The 24150-nt window shown below is 38.7% G+C and overlaps 1 protein-coding gene across 1 annotated transcript; it reads right to left on the bottom strand.

The window, feature by feature from the left end:
- Positions 1 to 182: 182 nt before the first annotated feature.
- On the bottom strand, positions 183 to 21383 carry galnt11 (UDP-N-acetyl-alpha-D-galactosamine:polypeptide N-acetylgalactosaminyltransferase 11 (GalNAc-T11)). The gene is made up of 12 exons (XM_053493535.1): positions 21302 to 21383; positions 17944 to 18216; positions 16189 to 16312; positions 15780 to 15946; positions 14422 to 14547; positions 14085 to 14325; positions 12420 to 12537; positions 11524 to 11676; positions 9965 to 10183; positions 5710 to 5814; positions 2589 to 2726; positions 183 to 541 (listed from the first exon to the last, which is right to left on the bottom strand). The coding sequence occupies exons 2-12, from the start codon at positions 18176 to 18178 to the stop codon at positions 410 to 412; spliced, it is 1758 nt and encodes a 585-aa protein (XP_053349510.1). The 5' UTR covers positions 18179 to 18216; positions 21302 to 21383; the 3' UTR covers positions 183 to 409.
- Between the last annotated feature and the right edge of the window lie 2767 nt (positions 21384 to 24150).

Below are 24150 nucleotides of genomic sequence, written 5' to 3'. Positions count from 1 at the left end.
AGTCTTGAGATCAGTACTGAGAGTCGATGAATGTACATTTCTGAATTGTCTCTGCGTGAAGGAAAAATAAAAATCGCTGTACAAACGCACGAAAAGTTTAACAATCCACTTAAAATGATAAAGAGAACTGTCGCTGAAGAAGTTATAGAATACTGAATATAAAGAGAGAACACTTCACCATATGAGCTCAGTGATATGTTTATTGCCGTGACGACGGATCGGACAGGCTCAGACCCAGACTGCTAGTCGGGGAACGACCCCGTCCTGCTCCGCCGGACAAACTGACAACAGAGCGTAAGCTGTGTGAGTATTGGTCCGTTTTTCTCTGCCATGTATCAGGTGTAAGTTCACTCCACAGTCTCTGTCTGTGTGTGTGTGTGTGTGTGTGTGTGTTCAGAGCCGAGCTTCATCACCCCTGTAGCTGCCACTGCTGGCCTTCAGAGCCGTCGCAGATCGCCATGGCAACGTAACCCTTATGACTGAGCGGGTCGAGGACGGCCAGACACTGACCGACGGACACCTGGTACAGACGATTATTCTTCTGTGGAGGAAGGGAAGAGGGGAGACGTTTATCGATCAACGTTAATTTACTTACACATTCATATTCCATCCTTTAAAATACTCGTTTGACCTCATGTGACCCCGGCAGCAAACCGATTTTATTTCGAGATATTAAAACACATTTTGTGAAATATGCTCTAAAAACATGATCTTAAAGTCTTTAATCTCCATTACGTTTATTCTTAACTAAATCGATAGTAATGCTTCGTTATATAGCGGATTTTCTACAGGGATTGGCCAAAAGCGTGACAACATTTTGTATGAGGGGGCGGAGCTTATTTCAAGTCTGTGCAGCCAAAAGTGCCATCAATCCCACACTAGGAGAAAATCAGGCACAATCAGATGTTTTTTTTTTTTATTGTTTATTATTATTAGCTTTCACAGATTTCCAGATAGACAGACAGACAGACAGAAATTAATTAAGATAGATGGATAAATTAAGGCAGGCAGGCAGGCAGGCAGGCAGACAGCTAGCTAGCTAGCTAGCTGTCTGCCTGCCTGCCTGCCTGCCTTAATTTATAGATAGATAGATAGATAGATAGATAGATAGATAGATAGATAGATAGATAGATAGATAGATAGAAATTAAGACGGACAGACAACCAGACAGGTAGATAGAATTAAATGAAGATTGAAAGATAGACATTTAGACAGACAGACAGACAGACACTTTATTGACCCCGAGTTTAATTAAGTTCCTTTGGAACAGCTCTAGCGGGACAGGCCGTCGCTTCCCCATACACTTATTTATCTGTGCTGTCACTGCCTTATATTCATAATTTGTATTATTTAAAATTAGTAAAATGTGACTTAATTGCACAGAGTATTGATTTAGAGCCACTTCTCTCTCTCTTGCTATCCCACACACACACACACACACACACACACGTCTGGGAATAGCCCCGCCCCCTCTACTCGCACATGAAGCGCTTGTGAACATACGACAGTTGATGAGAGAGGAGTTCTGTGACCGAGCTCTGTGTGAAAATAAAAGATGGAGGAAGGGGAAGTGGACTGTGAGCAGGCGACTCAATCCGGCTTTAACGAAAGGAACTGAGAAGACCCGAGTCTACAAATAGGATATTGACGTGCATGTATGCAGCCTGGCTAGTAAGGATGGCTAAACTAACGTTAGGTGACAGCTGGGTTGTCCAGGTTCACACTGCTGCTGCAGTTTGAAATTGTTAATTTTTTAATAGTAATTAATTGCTGTTTCTGTAACAGGACATCATTAAAGTGTTTTATTCCTCATTAAACCACACCAGATTGCCCATGACTGGCATTTTTTTAAATAAAAAAATTGTCCTCAGGAGCTTCTCTTTTGGAAGTAACTAATGACTTGTCAGGCTATCAAGCTATATATATATATTTATCTCATTGTTTCTTTACATCTGAGCAATCGGGGGTTAAGTGCCTTGCTCAAGGGCCCAACAGTGACAACTTGGAGATGCTGGGGTTTGAACCTGGGACCTTCTGGGCAGCAGTCCGATGCCTTAACCACTGAGCTACCACAGACCCAGAACGTTTCCGTCCTGAAGATGTCGAGAAAACAATAAGTTAGAGAGTAAGAGACTCCTTCCATAAATCTTAAACAAGCTTCACCACTTCACCAATGATAAGATTGAGATTTAATTATTTGTCTGATGTACTTTAAAGCACAGTAAAATTATTTTTATGTTTTATTAATTAATTTGTTTTGGCACATCTCAGGTAGGAAGCTGGGGTCAGAGTGCAGTCAGTATACAGTAAGCAGACAGGGTTAAAGGCTTTGCTTAAGGGCTCGACAGTGGCAACTTGGTGTTACTGCATGGTGTCTTGAACCCCTGACCTTCTCACCCATTCGAACCGCCGCTGTTACGCTACAGAAACAGAGGGGACGCTGGAACAAGTGAACTAATACGCTACTGAGAATTAATAAATTATTTTCAGAGTTCTGAGGGATGACTTGGAAATGTGTACCGGACGCAAGACCAGAAGGTCTTCATGATAAAGGAAGTAGAGAAGAAGAGGAGGCGAGGAGGTCTCACCCCTAGACTCCACTGCTGGGAGCCGCCCGAGCCGTGACACTTCATGAGGCGGGGAGGATCGGCCGAGCGGATCTCAGACATGTCCAAACACAGCAACCCGGCCAGGATCAGCTCGTGCTCCTCGTCATACACCCACTCCTACACACATGCACAAAGGTTACGTTTAAATACATTTAAAAACTTCAAAATGAAACTTAATGCCTTAACACATTCCATGTTTCTCATAATTCACTTTCTAATTCTGCTCTTTAAAACTTAGATTTCTCTCCTAATGTGACCTCATATAAGAGCACCTCCTCCACCGCAATATTGCTCAGCTCTGCTGATCTCTGGAGGGGCGTGTCTCAATAAAAAGCAGCACATTTGGAGGAGGAGTGAAACAGGGAGCACACTTTAATGGAAGCTTAGAAACCTGCGTTAACTCGTTAATGAAGTCTTGTTAATAAAAACCCTTTAATTCTCAAATGAATGCATTTTTTCCCTGCAAAGCAAAGACATGCAAGAGATGTATGAGACATATTAGTGTTCCTTATTAATAAAGTGTAATTTTCAGTCGAGCGCATCATCTATGGCTCGTTAGTCTATGAACCAGAAAAAGATCCTTAATCTGTATGCAAAATATAAATGGCATATGAAAACACTAAAGCAAACTCTAGTTAAATACATTTTAAAGTACTGTACATATACAGGAACTGCAATACATGTAGTGGCAAAAACGGTGGAGTCGCTACACACAGAGGATGTTCGTACAATTCTTTAACTTCGTAGCTAAGAAATAAATCACAGATATGACCCGAAAACGTTTTGGTTTAATATCCAATGGTACAGTCATTCGCTGACAAAAATGATGTTAGCAGGTGAAAATGTCTTTAATCTAGTCGAATCTGACTACAATTTCCGGATACGAGTACAGTTTCAAGCATAAAAATTCTTGTTTTATTGGAAGATAATTTTACTTCCTTTAAGAAATACATTTATAAAACTGGCAAAATTATCTGCCTTTTAAAAAAAGTCACATTTGTCTAGAAATAAATATAATAACCATATATTTGTTTTATTGTACTTTAGTTGCATTTTCCTTTGCCAAGATACCTTTTTTGCAGTAAAAAGGAAATTGTTTAAATTTGTGGTTTTACAAAGTCAGAGTTTTTCAGCTACATTCTTAAAATACGATGACAACAAACCAAATATAAGATCACGATTATAAAAAAAAATAAAATAAAACAAGCTATTAGCTAATCTTAATATCTTATTGTAGTAAAAATCTTAGTAATTTTACTACAATTATAATCAAACTTTTCTTAAACAATTAACAGATATTTTTGCTAGTTTTAGAAATTTGTTTCTTTTTGCTTACAATTTTAGTATTTTAGTAAAAATGCATTTATTTTAAGATATTATAGATAGGTTGGTCTACATAAAAAAAAAATTCTAAGATGTAATTTTTTGAAGTGCAACTTAAAAATCTGGCCTCGCAAAACTACAAAATTAAACAAATTTCAATAGATTTTTTTTCTGCAAAGAACACATTTAAGCAAAAAAAAAAAAAATTAAGGGTACAATAAAATAAATCAACAATTATTAGGTTTATTTCTAGACAAACGTTACTTTCTTAGGCATAATTTTTTTTTTGTTCTATTAGCAGATAATTTTGCTAATTTTAGACATTTATTTCTTGAAGAAAGCAAAATTATCAGCCAATAAAAAATTTAAAAAAAAAATATTTTTAATGTAAACTGTTTTTTTTTAAATTATTATATATGGGTTTGGCTAGATTCAATAAAAAAAAAAAAAATCACTTGCCAAGATGTAATTTTTGCAGCGCATCAAACAAAAATCTTCTGTCATTCACTAAGATGATTCCACTATTCTCACCAGGGGTTGTAATGCAAGCATAATTTGACACACACCTTGAGGGGGGGATGTGGATGACTGTGCACAGCAGTGTATAATGGCTGTAAACATTAAGATGCTAATGCAAAGGCCATTTCACATTTTATGAGGGCTGTACTGAAAGTGGTGCATAAAGTGGGCATAACTTTTTTATTAACTGGTTCAAATTGCACACGGTACAAGTAAAGTCTTCCTCTCTCAATATAAAAGCTACGACTCAACATAAGTCTCCAGCACAGGCAATGCATTTGCTCCCTGGTTGAACACTAAAGACAAAATGAATTTTCAAAGAGTTTTTTGGGGTTTTGGAGTTGCCCTGACCTCGTTGTCATTTAGATCTTTACACTTGCCCATTTTTCCTGCTTCAAACACATCGACTTCAAGAACGGATTGTTTACTTTGTTCAGCTGGTGAAATAAATGTTACAGCTGATTATTATATACGAGCAAATGTTTTACATAATAAACAAATATCTACCATTTGTGCTTTATTGTTTGAGCTCAATGTCACAGTTAATCTTTCAAGTAATAATAATAATATATATATAGTGGAAAAACAAGAAGAGAAGAGAAAAAACAAAACCAAAAAAAAAAAAAAAAAAACACGAAACTGTGTGGCATCAGGATCATATAATGAAGACCTTTCACAGAAAGAAAGAAGGTCATAGTGTAGAGACAGAGAGAGAGAAAGAGAGGAGAGATAAGGGCATGGGACAGAATGGCAAAAAAGTATGAAATAAGAGACAGATGCAGTAATTAATGGAGAGAGAGGGGGAGAGAGAAAGAGAGAGAGAGAGAGAGAGGGCGCTGTGGCATGTGTGTCGTCTCGGCACAGCTGCTGCGTGACTCACTCGGCTTTTTAAAACCTTCCTGAAAATGGAGCCCGAAACCAGATGGTCTAACCAGCAGAGGCTCCGAAAAGCAATTTAGGCAGTGGAGGAATAGACGAACGAATTTAAAATTAAAAATAGCGTTACAGACGGGGGCAAGGCTGGAGCGTGGAAGCCACACGAGCAAATGGAATTGTTTTCTCTACAATATGTTGTTTAATGGAAATGAAGAGCAGTGGTGATAAAGAGGGCTGTGAGGCCGCAGTCAGCCTCTCTGAGCTCTTTAACCCTTGGCTGGTGAGCTTTCGTTTTGCAGATTCCATTTACTAAAAATATATATATATATTTTTAAAGTTGATGGTAAAAGAAAAAAAATAAAACTATTTCTCAGACATGTACCTGTTCAGGGTCCTGAGAATCGCAGGGTCTCAACACAACGGTGCCGCCCTTCTGGCTGGGGCGCCCTTGAGCCACCAAACACTTCTCGGCCAGCAGGTTACGCAGCTGATAGACACAAAGAAAAAACAAACAAACAAACAAAAAAAACACACACACATTTAAAAACTTAAATAGAGACTAGACTTGTAAGACTCGAGACTAACTAAGTGGTAAAGCCTAACCTAGTTAACCCAGTGTAAGTATGTATCCAATAATGTAAACTTTAAAGCACTTTTTGTAGGTTGCTCTGAGCGTCTGCGAAATGCCTAAATGTAAATGTAAATGTAAAGCCCCATTAAATCCAACTGCTGTAGAGGTAAGATTACTAAGAGTTTAAAAGCTCATCCAAAAAGAAAAAAAAAAAATTCTATGCACACTTGGCATAGAACGGATTGTGAAAATCAAGATATCAGAAATACTTTCTTCTTTAAATAACTTTTTAATACCTTTTACAGATCTTTTTTCCTAAAAAGGAAATGTGTCACTGTCACACATAATTTCTAATGGTCGAGACAGCAGCGCATAGTTTCACACACACACAAAAAAGAGAGACATGTTGAAACACATACATTACATTTAAAACATAGTAAGAGGGGAAGGCGGTTGTTATAGACTCACAGATTTAGGTAATGATTAAGAATTCTTAGGAATCAATCATAAACCCATTGAAAACAGATTAACCGATAATGTTTTGCATAATATTTTTCTGTAGCTCATGTATCATTTACATTTTCACCACAAGAGGGCGCATTTGCAGTTGCTTTTTTATCAGCCCTGATTTTGAATGAGCACAGAGAGGCAAGATTAATATTTAACAGTCTCATTGTTTTATATTGATTTTGCTTATTTAAAGTTAGTCTCTCGTAACTTAACGCGGGTCTCTGAGCTTCTAGAAACCGTGTCTGTTAATGCTCCAGGGGAAATTCAACAACAACTGTATTTCACTCCTCCTCCAAACATACTGTTTCAGTGTCTGGGTAATACTACTACAGAACCACGCCCCTGTAGAGAACAGCAGAGCTGCACAACAACATTTCAGGGTGGGGGGGGATTCGCTAGAAATGTTTAAATTAAACTCAAACTGAGAAGGGCTGCTCGACCTTTTTACCGTTAATAATTGATGATTAATCCTTTATTGACTATTAACGTGGACAGCTCGATTACTCTGTGATTAAGTCATAGCTCGATTACTTTCTCCCTCAGACTCGGCCAGGAGACGTGACCTTAAGACCAGAAGACTAGACGTTACTTGTGGCGTCTTACGGGAGATGAAATGTATGAATGAATGAAGGAACGTTCATGTTCCAATAGGGTTACTGAGCCATGCGTTAGCACTGAGGTGAACACGTGATGATTTCGACATGTAGCTTGTGAAATGCTAAACTGGTCCGTTACTTCAACCAGCCTCGCGGATTCAGGAAAGAATCAAGTAAAAGTTCTCGACTTTGGACAGCAAACATCAACTGTGTGGAACTAATAGGTAAAAGTGTTTGACGTGCTTCACCTCCCCAGTGAATGATTAAACTAACTCTAGATAGAGAGATGGATAAAGAGAGAGGGAGAGTGTGTTGAGGGGAGGACTGTGTGTGTCGTACTGAGAACTCCCACAAACTCATCCTGAAAGCTCCAGTTCAGGTCATTCATTTGTGAGCCACATTCCTCGAAACGGCCCGAAAGGCGTTTCTCAATAGCGTTTGTGCCGAGTGCTCATTATCCTGACAAGCCTTTACAAGTAGCAATGAAGTATCGCGCTGGATTAATGGCCTTTATGTCTTAATTAAGACTAAATCTGACAACTCTCCCTCCTGCTGATTTGCACAGTGGAAAAATACAGGTCAGTACCCATGAATCAGCGCTCCTGCGGTACGGAGCGGCGACCCGCTCGACCACACTGCCCCCTGCTGGACCACTCCGGTAACTGCGCTTCCACTTCAAAAACATCTCTCTGCTTTTGTTGGGGGGGAGGGATGAACGCGAGGTCCGTGATGAGGAGATGAAACTTTTAGGGAAGTCAAATAAATAAATAAAAAATTCATAAAACTCAATTATAAGTAAGTGACCGACATTTATTAATTTTCTGTCTGATTTGGTCTCGGGCATCTGCGTCACTCAGCGTGAGGGTGAATCAACTGGCTACCTCGGGTTCAGAGAAGAGAGTCCGATAGGAAAGTGCCAGAACATGCAGTTCTTTGAATGACCACCAGAAGCTGTGAGTCAGTCCACATAGAGCCCCATGTAAGAAGGTTTTTACTCAACTTAAAAACGGTTAAAATCATAATAAAAAAGGTCTCCATAGCTAGATTTCCCGTTCATGACAACTGTACAGAAGGTTTGTCGAGTTCTTTTTATACAGTGATGGGTTCCTCTGAGTCACGTGATCTGCTGTTCATACCGTCTAACGCGGCATTGTAACACACTCAGGGGAAAGAGCTACACACCCTCTTTACACACATGGGAACAAAAAACTAACAAAAACAGGTGATCTTTGTCTTTCAAAAAGGACCCTTGGTAAATTGTATGTCAATTAAATAAATGAATTTGGTTTGTTTGCATCTCTTTCATTCTAGCTAGTCAGTTTGTGACAGACCAGAACAGGGAATAAAACTCTATAAAGTCTAAACAAGCCCACCCATTTTTCATGCTCTTGTCTGATGAGATGCTTTGAGATCCATGTGATTGGATAAACCACAGCACAAAAGATCTGCTACACTTTAACGAAAGAAAAGAAAAGTTTTTAAATGTTCATCAGCTCTACTGGAATAATCTTTCAAGCAGACGTCAGCTGCTGAGCCCTGGTTCAAGTTAATGCATGACTGCAGTGTTTACATCATTAAAAAGAGTTGATTTGTTTTGCTTTAAACCATTATTAAAAAGAAATCCAACGCGGTTAAGAACAGCAAAAAAAAATAACATGCACAATCTTGCTTCTTATTTCTTTTTAAGCTAGTTAGGAGTTGTTTTTTTCCTTTTTCTCCCCGCTCACAGATATCCACAGTACAAGTCTCTATTTTCATCTGCGTCCATAAGGACTAGGAATTTGACTGTACAAAAAAAGCTGTACATATATGTATGACCTAAAGTACATGAATCATCAATAACAATGGCTGAATACTTGTTCAGTTCAGTTCCTGGCCAAAAAAAAAAAGTAAAATGGTCAAATTATTTGCTGCATCAAGCAAAAATAAAAATAAAAAAGCTAAGGAGATTTTAAATTACTGGGACTGGTTTGTATCAAGACATTATCAAAACCTGGAAGGATAGTGCTGAACTGTCAACATTGTGGGAGAAATGTGATGGGGGAAAAAAAAATAATCACGAATGGAGATCATTTACCAATTTTAAAAAACAGTGCTGTGTTCAATAGTGAAAGTAAGAGCATGTCCATGTCCATACACACTGGACTGGGACTAAACAGCTGTGTGTCCATAAGAAACCACTTGTTAGTGAGACTCATTAGAAAAAAAAGTCTTCAGGTTGCTAAGGAGAGTAAAAATTGGACTTTGGAGCGATGAAAAAAAGTCATGTGATCTAATAAATCGAGACTAAATCTTTACCAGAGTGATGGGCGTGTCAGGGTGAGAAGGGAAACGTATGAAGTGATCATGTATAGTGTCCACTGTACAAGTCTCTGGAGACAGTGTTATGATCTGGGGTTGCTTCCGTCACTCAGGTCGAGACTCAGCAACGTTATGGGGCAATAAAATGAAGTCAGCTGACCACCTGAATGTACTGAATCACCGGGTTATCACATCTTCCCTGATGAAATGGTCATTGGTTCTGGAGTCTAAGGAGTGTGTGACTTATTTTTTGTCAGGAAGTGGATTTCGTACTTCGCCCTCACATTCGTACCGTGTCATCCAGGCAAACAGGACAAGGACACCACCATGTCTATCATGCTGTTTTGTGGGCGTGGCTTCAGATGGAAGACTGACAGGGAGAAGCTGAATTGGATCGTGATTTGTAAAAGCAGTTTAAAAAAATTTCCCCAAAATCACGAGGGCGCAAAAAGGGGAAGCGTGCAAAAACGGGAAAGAAGATGTGAGGCAGAGAGCGTTGGAGAACTTGAGATCTCCCAGACTCATAATGGATTAGAGGAAAAACTAATTCCGAGACTGTAGTAGAGAGAAGAGACAGAGTGGAATGCTTATTTGTCTTCATTTCTCCTGTGTGTGTGTGTGTGTGTGTGTGTGTGTGTGTGTGTGTGTTGCACTCTTACCCGGCCACGCTGCAGAACTTTTGGCCTCTTGATGCTGCGGTTAAAGAAGACGGGAGGCTGTGCTTTATTCTGAGGTGAGGACAGCTGCATTTCTGGGTAAACATGGTCTAGATACCACTTAAAGGAGCGACACTGCAGGCGCTCGCGCACCGCCAGGCGCTCGCTGATGTCCCCGAAGTCACGGTTCCTGAGCTCGGGACGCAGGCCAAAGTACTGCTCCTGTTCCAAACACACACACACACACACACACACATATATACACAATCACTTGGTCAGCAGAAATAAGTACCAAAGTATCACGATCAACAGTGCATGAATCCTGGATAAATCAGTTACATGATATTCTACAATATTCAACATGGGTTGTGACGGACAAATGGGAACTGTTTCCTCCTGTGAGGAGTCTGACTAAACTCGTGACGCTTTATAGTCTTAATGAAAGACTGTGTGTGGTTCAGTAGGCAGAAGGTTTCATATCATAGACCATGTCTAGTGGTAATGTAAGATCAGAACCCTGCTGAAGCTGGGATAAAAACTAATTTATTAACAAACATGGTGAACTGGTCAGTACAGGTTGTCCCCGACTTACAAACAATCCAGGTACGAATTACCACAGATACAAACGGATCGCGGTTCTACGGACATTCATAGATGCGAACAAATCGTGGAAGTAGCTAGTGTGTTTTGTTAAAAAAAAAAAAAAAAAAACACCAAAGTGCACCAGATACCAATATTTACAATTATATTGTATATACCTTATATCTTCAGTGTGTAAGTAAATGTATAAAATGTCTAAAGTCCGGTATAGTGTATATATGTGTGTGTGTGTGTGTGTGTGCACATGTGTGTGCGCGCATATGGAAAAAAATGAGTCAGCCTCACTGGTTTCCTCAACAGTTCACAGTCCAATACAGTAAAAAACAGCTCAGAGACTAAATGGTTTTGCTTTTTGCCCACAAGATGGCAGTGTGGGGAAAGAGGACAGTGATTTCAAGTCAAGTCAAGTGTATGGGTGTGCATTACATTGTATATTCGTGTCAAAGGCGCATACGAGTCACTTTGTCGGACGTAAGAACAATTTCAACTTATGAACATGCTCCCGCAACAGAACTTGTTCGTAAGTCGGGGACTACCTGTATGTGTGATGAGGTTTTTACAAATGTGGGTAACATGCAATACAAAAACCTGAGAAAGTGTCATAAATAATGATAAATAATAATAAAAAACAATAACTATAATGAATGAATATTCATTGAAATATGTGTAGATGCATTCCCACATTGTGGACACACTTCTCTGACCTGACCTGCTTTACCAGTCTAATGTAGAATGAGGAATCGGCCACGTGGCTAAACAGCCCAGTGAGTTGGTGTGGAGAGACCTGCTGTAGTTTTACTCACCATCTTAGCATTTTAACACTCGTTAAGGGAAGGAAAAACAAACAAACAACACCCTACTGTGTTACTGAAAAACTAATTAGCTGTGAGTGTATTACGTAATGTATAAAGGTCCTGTTTGCTGTTCTGAACTCGGGCAAGTCATAAACCTCAGTCTCTCACCTTGTACTCGTCCATCCAGACGTGGGCCAGACGCAGGGAATTCCGCGCCATCGTGTCCTGTCCTCCGGGGGAGCCGTACGGACGCCGCTTACGGAAAATGTGGCCTACTCTCGAGCAGGGCATGATCAGGAGCTGACCTCCGCACATCCAGATCTAACAAACACACACACACACAGAGACAGAGAAGCAGTTCAACTGAAAACTTCACCATATCAATGTGTACACGGTTTATAACATACAGTTTGTGTGTATCCTGCAAATATGTTGTTGCTATGGCAACCGTGATGTTTTAGAACTAAACTAGAAGAAATAAATCAACACCTTTGACCAATCAGGATCTACAATTTAACTTAGCACTGTGATAAGTGGTTTGGAATGTATTTATTAAAAGACTGATACTCTCACACACTCTTCATCCTTATTAATTTAAATATATTTGGCCAAACTGTTTGTTTAGTTCAGATTTTGTTACACCGCCCCCCCCCTCACACACACATACACACATACACTGCACTTACTCTAATGAATATTTCCTGATAAAAACAGTAAGACAGACAGATATCTCCTCCACTTTCATTCTAAAAGCTCATTAACTCTCCTTCAGGTTAAACCATCTGTATTAATAATCCTCGTCTTACTGTGAGTAAGAATTTACCCAGCCGCTCTCCAGACAGTCATCATAGGAGCAGAAATTCACCGTGTGTGTGTGTGTGCGGTTATCTTTCAGTTAAAGAGCCAATCTGGACTCTCCGAGTGGGCGAGCGTTTAATCAAATGAGCCAAAATGCAGACAAACGGGAGAGATTTCAGCTCCTGATGACTGCCTGGCAGCCGGCCACACCAGAGCATGCGTTTGTGTGTGTGTTTATGTGTGTGGGTTTGTTTTATTTTTTTTACCCTGAATGAGATTTCCAGGTTTTCTCCGCCCCAGATGTCCATGCCGCTGTCGTACTGTCCGAGCTCGTTGAAGTATTCTCTGTCCATGGCGAACAGACCCCCGGCCATGGTGGGAGACCTGCAGGAAGAAGGTTCAATTCTATAACCCTACGCAGAACACGAACATCGCTGCGTCAACGTCACACAGACGCACAGGCTATGCTAACACATCCTGCTCTGTCTCGGGCCGGTTGATGATTGCATCCCAGCTGATGCACGCAGCTCTTTTCTGAGGACTTCTGATTGCTGTCGCTCAATAGTTCAGGACTGGAGTTCCTACAAACATGAGCCTCCAATAACAAGGGACTTTATTTGTCATACTGTGTGTGTGTGTGTGTGTGTGTGTGTGTGTGTGTGTGTGTGTGTGTGTGTGTGAGAAGCTGAGAGGGGGTGGGGGGGAGGTGTAAAGGGGCACAGTGTCAAATTACGTGCGCACACACATATAACAACAGGCTGAAACAGAAAGGGAGAAAATGGACCTTTAACCTCTCCAATTAGACTTTCTTTTGCTTTACATGCGCACACACGTGTGTTACAATAAACAGGACAATTCTGCAGCGCAAGAGAGAAAAAAAACGTTGGCTGAGTTGTGATCACTTGACGCTCAGCGTCAAAACAAGAAGAGCATGCGTGATACATGATACTCGGTACTCGTAAACCAAGACTTGTTCGTTTTTCAAGTCAAATTTTATTTAAAATCTCTCCCCGTCTTGCGGAACACTCGCAAACCTCGTTACTCGCAATCCGAGTATATACTTTTATTTATTATTACTCTTTCTATACTGTTTTTTTTTTTTTTTTACTATTTACTTATTTTTCTTGTGCCTTATCTCTTAGCTTTGGTAACACAAAAGTAAACATTTTATCAGGCCAATTGAGCACCTTCGAATTATTTTCCTATTACCTTTGTAAATTTATGTCAAAGGCGTACAAGACTGACTTTGTCGGACTTAAGAACAAATTCAACTTACGAACGTGCTCCCGAAACAGAACTAGTTCGTAAGTCAGGGACCACCTGTACATATTTCCTAACACTTTTTAAAATTCTTTCTATTATTATTTTTGGAATCTCTAAAGCAGCTTTGTGGAAATGACGGATGTTAAAGTGCTATATAAATAAAATTGAACGAAAATTACTTTCCATTTCTGATCTGTAAGTTCAGTGAAAATGTGCAAGTTCACCAATCTGTTTCAACTTTCATGAACTGGGTATCTGCCTGAGGTCAGAGCCCTGTTTGGCTAGTAATAAATTTAAAATCAACCATTTACAGATGAGACTGAATTCTCATAACCAATCACATCACAGAAGGAGGGTTTTATCACAATAGATAAGGTAGATTAAACTCTCTACAGTGAGAAGAACTGAGATAAAAACGTAAGTCGCTCTGGATAAGAGCGTCTGCCAAATGCGTAAATGTAAATCGACTGTTATATTCTGATGAAATCATCTCATCACATTAGTGCCCATGTGAACTGTTAACCTGTAACCTTTAAATCAGAATGATTTCAATCGGATTGAGGAAATGTTGCCTTAAAGTGTAAAAGTAGTGAGTAAGGTGATGATGAAAGCTCTGAATGGGTTAAGCTGATTGGCTGGAGGTATCCGGGCCATGCTGGTGTTGGTACCTGATTGCTCCGCTCGGGTTGTTGAGCTCTGATACGGGAACGGGGTCCCATTTAAAGTGCAGCCCCCAGTTGAAGCCCCCCCTGACGATGGGAGAGGGGCTGTAGAGCAGCGTGTCGGCGCTGATGATGTCGATGACGGGACACACCACCGTGCGGCGGTTCTCTTTAATCGGGCTCAGCAACGGCTGCAGCCACGCCTCGTTCACCTCACAGTGACTGTCCAGGAACACCAAGATCTCTCCTGAGCCACAGAGATTTGGCAGAAGGAGACGGACATTTGGCAAAACAAAACAATAAAAATCTAAAAAAGACAAAGCGTTAACACACACACACACACCTGTAGCATGTGAGGCTCCGATCATCCTCCCCCTGATCAGTCCTTCTCTCTTCTTATTGCGCACCAGCTTCACTTTGTCTGGTAGGTTAGTGTGTATGTACACATCCAGATCCTGCTTCAGGTCATCTGCAACACACAGACATTCACACAAAATAAATAAGTAAATATATTGAATAAATATTTAATATAATCTGCTTGTGTTTTTTTAAATCAGGTTTTATACAACAGGTTAATGTACATAGTCCAGTACCAAGATCAATTCATCTTTCCATCCAATCCATCCAACTTAACCACCCACACATGTGTTTATTCATCCATCATTCGGTGGCTCTATTTATCCAACGGCTCCATCTATATATTCATTTAGCCAATCAATTCTACCCAACAATCAATCTATCTTTACACAGGTGAATAATAGACAGATGGAAGGATTTATGGATAATATCTATCCATCCATCCACCCAGCCAATTAATCCAATCTATCTACCCATATCCAACTTTCTGTCCAACTGTCTTGCCATACCACCTGCTTCTCCATCCATGTAATCCATCCACGCATCTGCCTAACCTTATTACATCTGTCAACCAGCCAATCAATCCAATCTACCTATCCTTAAATTCACATTTCTATCCATCTGTATTCCCATACTCATCTATTATATCTCTTTATCTATCCATCAATCTAGCCAATCCATTCCAATACCCATTTATCCATCCATCTAATCACACATTCACTTTTCTATCCCTGTCTGTCCATACGTTCACCATCCATCAATCCATCCATCCAATCTATTGTAACCATCCATCCATATACCAAAAACATTCTATCCATATTCTATCCATTTATCTGTCTTTCTATTCATCTGTCTATCCATCCATCCATCCTATCCATACATTTATCTATCCATTAATCTACTCAAAAAAATCTGTCTAGCCCTATATTCATCACACCAACTATAATCTATATGCATCCATCCATCCTTCCATCCATCCATCCATCCATCCAAGCATCCAAGCATTTATTAATTTCCATCACTGCACTAGGAAAGATAAAATTAACAACAAATTACTTCTAATTAATAATATTATTAATATTGTATCTTAACAAACAAAAATCGTAACTATTTTTTTTTTTTTACGTTGATCAGACACTCAATCACTCAAACTTGTTTGGGAGACCAGACATTTTTCTCTCACCAGAGCTCAACAATGTCTCAATCAGACCGTCAGTAGATGAACAAGGACACAGAAACCCATCTCCACTCACTCAGACTGTGTAAACCCTTGTTCACCCCCCGTGGTTCAGTGCCGCTGTACGGACATGGACATGTTTGTGCGGTGGAGGTGATGAGGCTTGCCTATCTCGCTGTTGTCGTCTACCAGGATGATCTCGTGCAGGAGGTACCCGGGCGTCTGGTCCAGGACGCTGTGCACCGTCCTGAGCAGGGCCGAGAACGCCTCGTTAAAGAAGCAGATGACGACGCTGGCCGTCTGTAACGCTAGCGGATACGTCTTCCCTTTGCACCTGAGGGTTTAAACAGAAGAACTTCGTTATTAATAAATAAACGAGCGCAGGGACTCTTATACACCAGACACGTGCGAGTGTTGGTGCTGGAACTGGGATATGGTGGACGAGAGCACAATACTCTATGTACAGTACAATAACAATTTGTGTTTTAGTCACAGGAAACCATTGCAAATTATTTCCTTGATGCATTATAATTTCATGCAGAAAGTGCATGTGCACAAACACACACACACACCTACTTTTCATTCCTGGTATCGGGCAGGTCTCGGTGGTATCCAATCCTGTTGCTGATGAGGACGTTGAAGGCGTGTCTGTGGTAGCCCGTATCCCTCACTTCCTGATCCTTCTCGTTGTAAATCATTCCTGTAGGGAGACGGCACACATCACAAACCATGACACTGTGTGTGTTTCAAAGAAACACAGATTAAACACAGATTAAAGCTCAGAGTGCGAGTGAAGCACCATTAAATCCGCTTCATCACACCACACAGACACTGACTATTTACAGTCACTACAATAATTTAGTATTATTTAGTGTCAGTTTCCATAAAGATCTTATTTAAGATGAACTACTGTATGTATAAACTCATCATGGTATAAGGCATTTATAAGGCATTGTTATGCATTTTCATAAACAAGAACTACACTTTATAGCTACATTTAAAATGCATCATGCGTCCTAAATCTTTTTATATTATAAATTAAATCTCTAAATAAAATAAAAGAGAAATTTTTAACAAATGATTGCACTAATCTAGCAAATCTTACTAAAATCCTACTAATAAACTTTATACATTTTTATTACAGAACCTAAAAATGCTATAAAATTTTACTACACAAATTTAACAGGTTATACAATAATGTACAAAACACTAGAAACTTTGACATACTGCAAAAAATGTACCAGATTATACCAAAACCTGACAAACGACAACTTTACAACCTCACAAGATACTAAAAGATTCACAATGTTTCAAAACTTTCCAACACACTACAAGGATTTGACAATTTTTTAAAAAACTTTCCAGATTATACCAAAAACGTTCAATATACTAGAACACTTAACATACCACAAACCTTACGACCTTACAGGTACTATAAGATTCAACATACTAAAAACCTTTACAACCTTACAATATCCTAATAATAGAAACTTTATATCCTTAACACATCCTAAAAATAAAATAAAAACCTTAAAAGAGCGCAACTTTACAAGAGCCTACAAAACTTTAAGACGGACCACAAAATACTGCTGTAATACAAACTTTACAACAAAATCCAGGATACTGCAAACTTCTTCCTACAGAACTTTACAACATATTACAAAAATATATTGCAACTATTTAAAGCATACTACAAAGCTTGGGCAAACTTAAAAAACTTACAAGATCATACCCCAAACTTTCAGTATACTACAAGACTTATCACATATCACAAACTTCACAACCCTAAAAATACTATACGTTTCAACATACTAAAAATCTTAACAACTTTTACAATACCCTAAAATTAGAATCTTTGCACCTTAAAAATATCCTAAAAAAAACCTGACAAGCTTACAGCAACAAAACTTTACAAGATCTTACAAAACTTTAAGACAGACCACAAAATAATGATGTAATACAAACTTTACATACTACAAGGCACTACTAAATTTTACAACATAATACAAACTTTTCTAAGCACTCCAGAATTACTGTATATAAAACACAACAAAGCTCGAGGAGATGAGCAAAATTTCCAACACACTACAAAAACTTTAAACGAAACTATCAAACTTTACATGCAGTATGTTACACTGACTGCTGTACTTAATGTAGAAATGCATTATAACTTTGCTTTGAATTCTAACACCTTTTATAAACAGTTATAGGAGGGGTATGAAGCCTCATGGCATGTAATAGACATAATTAAAGGTCTCTTATATAGAAAAATAATGAGTGTTATCTGTTATTGGAGAGTAATACTGCGGTGTATCTGCGACTCAGACTGACCCATCTCTGGTGAGAGCTCGTTCCCACCGCCGCGGTGGCCATGTGCTCTGTTGGCCGGGACGGGACGGCGGGTAAAGCGGGGCTGGAAGTAGTGCTGCGCCCCCTTGATGGGCACATGGCTGGAGTACAGGCGGCTCTCCTGAGTCAGGTTAAAGTAAAGGAAGAGCAGGATGGACCACGTCAGCGAGGTGAAGAGGCAGCCATAGCAGAAGTAGCGGAGAGTGACACTGCCCATGGTAGAGCTAGCATCATCGGCGGCCCGTCCTCACATGCCTGAAACACACACAAACACACACACACAAACACATGTCAGACCATTAACACCCCGTCCTACGCTTCAGCATTCATCAAGTCTCCTCTGCAGGACTGTCATCATCATCATCATCATCATCATCATCATCACCACCTAATTCAACAATAACGCATCTTTTCTTACTGCACTTCATCATGTTCATAATGTGATCACCAGCCCCTCCCTCCCTCTCTCTCTTAATTATCACGTCTTTTTTTTTTTAAAGCCCAGTTTTTACTGTCACGTCTCTGATTGTTCTGTACACATTCGCTCAGCTAACGAAGAGATTAAAACCCCGTCACTGAGGAACTTTACCCTCCGCTGCTCTGGGCTCTGTTTGCCTTCACTCACTCACTCATGCACACACACACTCACACGGATGCGTACTGTGACAAAAATATCTTATTACATGAAACTAGAAGACAGCCTCACTATACTAGACATAACACAGACAGACTGACAGAGATATACTGTACAGACAGACAGCTAGACAGATATACAGACAAGACAGACAGAGACAGACAGACAAATAGAGAGAGGGAAAGAGATATAGATTGGCAAATATACAGACAGATTGACAGACAGAAAGAAAGAGAGACAGACAGCTTCACAGACTCTTGAGTAGGCAGCTAGACAGACAGACAGACAGCTAAAAAGTCCATTGAAAAGACAGACCGACAGCTAGACAAACAGATAGACAGATACTAAAATTAAGTCATATAGAGACATATAGACAGACAGCGACAGATACTGACACTGGTTTTTGGTAAGAAGACGTAACACCAAAATCTGAATAAACAGATGAGACTGAATGAGTTACAGAGTTATACATTATATTAGTAAACCTGTAAAGTCGGGTAACTAAAGCTACAGAGACCGCCGTGGTCACATGACCCACTCCAGAGATTAGGGGCAGTGAGAGAGAGAGAGAGAGAGACATTAACATGGCTGTGAGACTGTGTGGAGTGGAGTTTACTGAGAGGAGTAAAGTTTACCTCAGACACCCGAGCGGCTCATCATCAAACACACACACACACACACACACACGCGCGCGCACACACAGACACACACGAGCCTCACACGAGCCACCAGCACCACAGGGACGTCACACTGTGTCTGAGAGACATCGCCAGTGAACATGGATATAAAACTAGTCTAATAATAATAAATAAATAATAATAATAAAAATAAAAATATATATATATATATAATAAAAAACTGTTAAACTATAAATAATAAATTAATTGATAAATTAAAATAGAAAAAGAACAGGATTTTTCTAATTTAACAAAAAATAAACAAGAGAAAACCTTTTATTACCTTTTAAACCATTTATTTTTTTTTAATAGTCTTTTACCAAAAAAATAGGGGAGGGGGATCTAAGGCTGCTTCTGCTCCGTCTGTGTGTGTGGTTTTTAATTATAAAGTCACAGCTTTATATAGAGCTGCCCGTCCTAAACTGATTAAGATCAGAGACGCTCGTCCAGTGATGAGGAGATCGAGAGCTTCATTAAAGCTCAGAGTTTACGAGGTGACAGCTATAAAGAAGTTGGTCTGACTCTGACTATTTCCCCTCTGCAAAATAAACCCATATGTCATCTGTGTGCTGAATTCATTTACAAAATCTTGCAATCTCTTGTGTTGCACAAAAAAATACTACGTCATTTTTTATATTTAAAGAATAGTTTTAAACTTCATTTATTTCCACAAATCTATCATTGACAAAATTGATACTTAAAAAAAAAACAGTTCTGTACCATGCTATTAAAAAAATTATATGTTTCTTTCTTTATTTAAACGATTTAAAATATTTTATCACTCAAAAACATAGATTTGCAGTTTTATATTTTAAAATAAGCAGAATTTCAATTAGAGAAAAGTTGTATTTACACAAAATAAGCAAATTTCAATATTAAAAGAAGATGATCATAAAATCTATTTTTTATTCAACTATTTTAATTTTCTTTACTCAATAAAAAATTTAATAAACAAAGATTTTTCTCTAAAGAGTTCCCCCAGTTAAAAAAACGTTTTACATTGTTCAATTAATCTTATTTTTTTATTTTATTTTTTATTTATACTTATTTATATTTTTATATTTATTGTGATAATATTTTATTTGCATCATTTGTCATTTCATATTCAGAAGGACATTACAAAAAAAAAGTCAGTAATGGTTTAAATAATTAAATTTTTAAAACAACAACCACAACAACACAACAACAATAATAATAATAATAATAATAATAATAACTTTTAAATGTTTTATTTTCTTTAAATACTGAAAGAATAAAGTTTAATCCTGGAGAGAAAGTCTTGACAGAGAGAATAACAATATATTTTTTGTAGTTATCAAATATTCAGTAAGATATTATAATTCTTTAATTCATTCAGATAATTGTTAAAATTTTGTTTGGAAAATTTAACCATTATAATTGACTGTTATTATGATGCTTATGATTATTATTGTATTTAATTTAAAAAAAATCTTTAAACAATATTGAATCAATATCTTTAAGCACAGAAAGTATTTTTATATATACAGTAATATAATGTTTAAATAGCTAGACAAATGCATTTGTAATTAAATTAAGTCTTATTTAAATATTGCTGATGTATATTATACAAGATTATATATATATATATATATATATATATATATATATATATATATATAATGTATAAAATGCTAGCAAAGATTGTGACATTTAGTTATAATAATAATAATAATAATAATAATTGTTAAAGCAAAATAAACGTTACTAATTGAACCACACACTTATAAACATCTGTACAAACCCCTAAAATACACCAATATTCATGTTAAGAGTAGTAAAGTCTAATAAGTTTCTGTAACACATCCCTTTAACCTGCACATTAATAACGCATGATGATCTCCATAACAACCAAACACTGGTTAGCTAGCTCGCTAAGTCGCTGTTTAAACCCTTTAGAATTAATTTATTTATCCATCACATGAGTCCCGGTCTCTATCAGGAGGGTGTATTAGTTGTTAACAGTATGAAAATGTGGCTGCAGTGAAGTTTAAATCCCGTAAACACTGACCTGGGAGCGGACGCGCTGTGTTTTGGCCTCTCCGCGCTGCCACACTGCGGCTCCTTCTTCTCCACATCACAGTGCCTCTCCGGATTCTCCATTCGTCCACCCGGACCAATCAGAGCGCAGGGATTACACAGGAGGCGTGGCCAAACCACGGAAGTTTCCTAGGGCGACATGCGTGCGTTTCTGTACGTGACCCACCTTTCCAAGGACCCGCTTAGTAGCTGGTGTAATCGCCTGACTAAAAAGTTTTTTCTTTCTTTCTTTTTACAGTAATGTAAGTTTCTCCAGATAATCCTGAAAATGCTAAGTATGTCAATGCGTCTTTGATCATTTTGGGTTCAGTTTGAAACAATTTTTTTCATGGAAAAATGTACTGTTGGATGGTTCTACATAGAACCTTGAATAGTTTCACACAGAACCATTAATTGTTCCACATAAAACATTAAGCACTACATAGTCTTGTTTCTACTGTTTCTTCTCCCACTACCTCAGCTCATCACCTCATTACCACAGTGTTGTAATGTCGTGTTGTGGCATTGTCATTCGGTCGCTCTTGTATAAAAAAAAACGTAGAGAGTTCTCTATTAACTTAAAATGTCAATTTGTCCTGTCCCAGCCAACCGGCTAATTGGGTCTCTAAGTTGGCTAGTTAATTTTTTTTTTTGTTAATTTATTCTGTTCATTTATGTTGTCATGTAAATCTGTCTTGTCTTAGCTAGCCAGCTAATTAGTTTCCTTAGTAAGCTAGTTACTCACTCACTCATCGTCTATACCACTTTATCCTGTATTCCGGGTCGCGGGGACCTGGAGACTTGGGGCACGGGGCGGGGTACACCCTGGACAGAGTGCCAATCCACTGCAGAGCACACACACATACACTCACTCACACTACGGGCAATTTGGGAACGCCAATTAGCCAAACCTGCATATCTTTGGACTGCGGGAGGAACCGGTGTACCCGGAGGAAACCCACCAAACACAAGAAGAACATGCAAACTCCATGCACACAGAGACGAGAATCGAGCCTGGCCGGGAATCGAACCCGGACCCTGGAGGTGCAAAGCGACAGTGCTTACCACTTCTGTTGATTTATGTTGTTAATTTATGTTTTATGTAGCACCTTGGTGCTGGAGTAGCGTTGTTTCGTTTCACTGTAAACTAAACTGTATATGGTTGAAATGATAATAAAAGTCTACTTGACTACTTGACTTGATAAAACATTTAATAGTTCCACATAAATCTTTAATAATTACACATAGAACCATTAATAAAGCCACATAGAACCTTTAATACATTTACATTTGCATTAACATTTAGGCATTTGGCAGACGCTCTTATCCAGAGCTTATCCAGATCTTATTAATAGTTCCATATACAGTAACACCTTTTATAGTTCCACATAAAACATGTAAAATTCATAATAAAAAAGGAAGTTGTTTGTTAAACAATAAATCAAAAACCTTTCTCTGAATAATCCTCATTTTGACCAGGATCTACATGGGTTGGACAATGAACCTTTTGCGGCCATACAGCATCAATTAGTCTTGGGAATGACAGTTACAAGTCCTGCTCAGTGACCAGAGGGATTTGGAGCCATTATTCTTGGAGAATAGTGGCCAAGTCACTACGTGATGCTGGTGGAGGAAAACGTTTCCTGACTCGCTCCTCCAAAATACCCCAAAGTGGCTTCTTAATATTCAGATCTGATGACTGTGCAGGCCATGGGAGATGTTCAACTTCACTTACATGTTCATCAAACCACTCTGTCATCACTCTGCCTCGCTGTGTGTATTGGTGCACTATTATCCTGATACACGGCACCGCCTTCAGGATAAAATTATTAAACCATTGGGTGCACATGGTCCTCCAGAATGGTTTGGTAGTCCTTGGCAGTGATGAGCCCATCTAGCACAACTATTGGGCCTATGGAAATGCCATGATATTGTACCATTGAAACAGACGTTTGGCATTGGCACGAGTGACCAAAGGTTTTGCTATAACAGCCCGGCTGTGGAGCTCCTAACAGTTTTGATGGAAACAGATAAGTTGAGGTGCACATTTAATTCTGCAGTGAGTTGGGCAGCTGAGGTTTTCTGTTTTTTAGATACAATCCGGGTTAGCATCCAGACATTCCTTTCAGACAGCTTCCTCTTGTGTCCACAGTTACTCCTGTTGGATGTGGTTTGTCCTTCTTGGTGGTATGCTGACATTACCCTGGATACCGTGGCGCTTGATACATCACAAAGACTTGATGTCTTGGTCACTGATGCACCAGCGAGACGCGCACCAACAATTTGTTCTCTTTTAAACTCTGATATGTCACTCATAATGTTGTGTGCATTGCAATATTTTAAGCAAAACTGTGCTATTACTCTTCTAATTGACCTTCACACTCTGATCTTTCTGGTGGAATGTGCAATTAATAAAGATTAGCTGGTCAAATTTAGCCATGAAACCTCCAACACTAAACTGGCCAGTGTTTCAGTTTCATTGTACAACCCCTGTATCATTTAGAAGTATTAAAAGGTATGTATATTTAATAGCCTCATTTGCAGAGCTAAGTCTTTAACAAAAAAAATACTTATAAAAAAAAAACACTAATTAAATATTAAATATTAATTGTACTATTTGTTTAAAATAAACTTATTCTAGTGTCTGGATCAAGAACGTGAGTGTACTATTTATACTTGAACCTTTGACAACAACTGCTTGACGGTAATAAGTAATTAGACATGGTTTTATAATAACTCTGAATGTTGACCATTTCACATTGCGTTGTCATGAGAATTTTTCGGGCGAAAGATCATTCTTAGCAATTATTACCAGGTTTTTTTTTGTACTGTAAGTGCACA

The sequence above is a fragment of the Clarias gariepinus genome, chromosome 4, assembly GCF_024256425.1.
Source record: "Clarias gariepinus isolate MV-2021 ecotype Netherlands chromosome 4, CGAR_prim_01v2, whole genome shotgun sequence".
NCBI lineage: Eukaryota > Metazoa > Chordata > Actinopteri > Siluriformes > Clariidae > Clarias > Clarias gariepinus.
This window is presented reverse-complemented; position numbering and strand designations above follow the sequence as displayed.

Coding starts and splice junctions, on each gene's coding strand:
- galnt11 (XM_053493535.1), bottom strand. CDS start 18,178: ATGGGCAGTGTCACTCTCCGCTACTTCTGCTATGGCTGCCTCTTCACC. Junction 15,947..16,188: donor CCCGATACCAGGAATGAAAA/GTAGGTGTGTGT, acceptor TTAAACCCTCAG/GTGCAAAGGGAAGACGTATC. Junction 542..2,588: donor CCCAGCAGTGGAGTCTAGGG/GTGAGACCTCCT, acceptor CTTCCTCCACAG/AAGAATAATCGTCTGTACCA.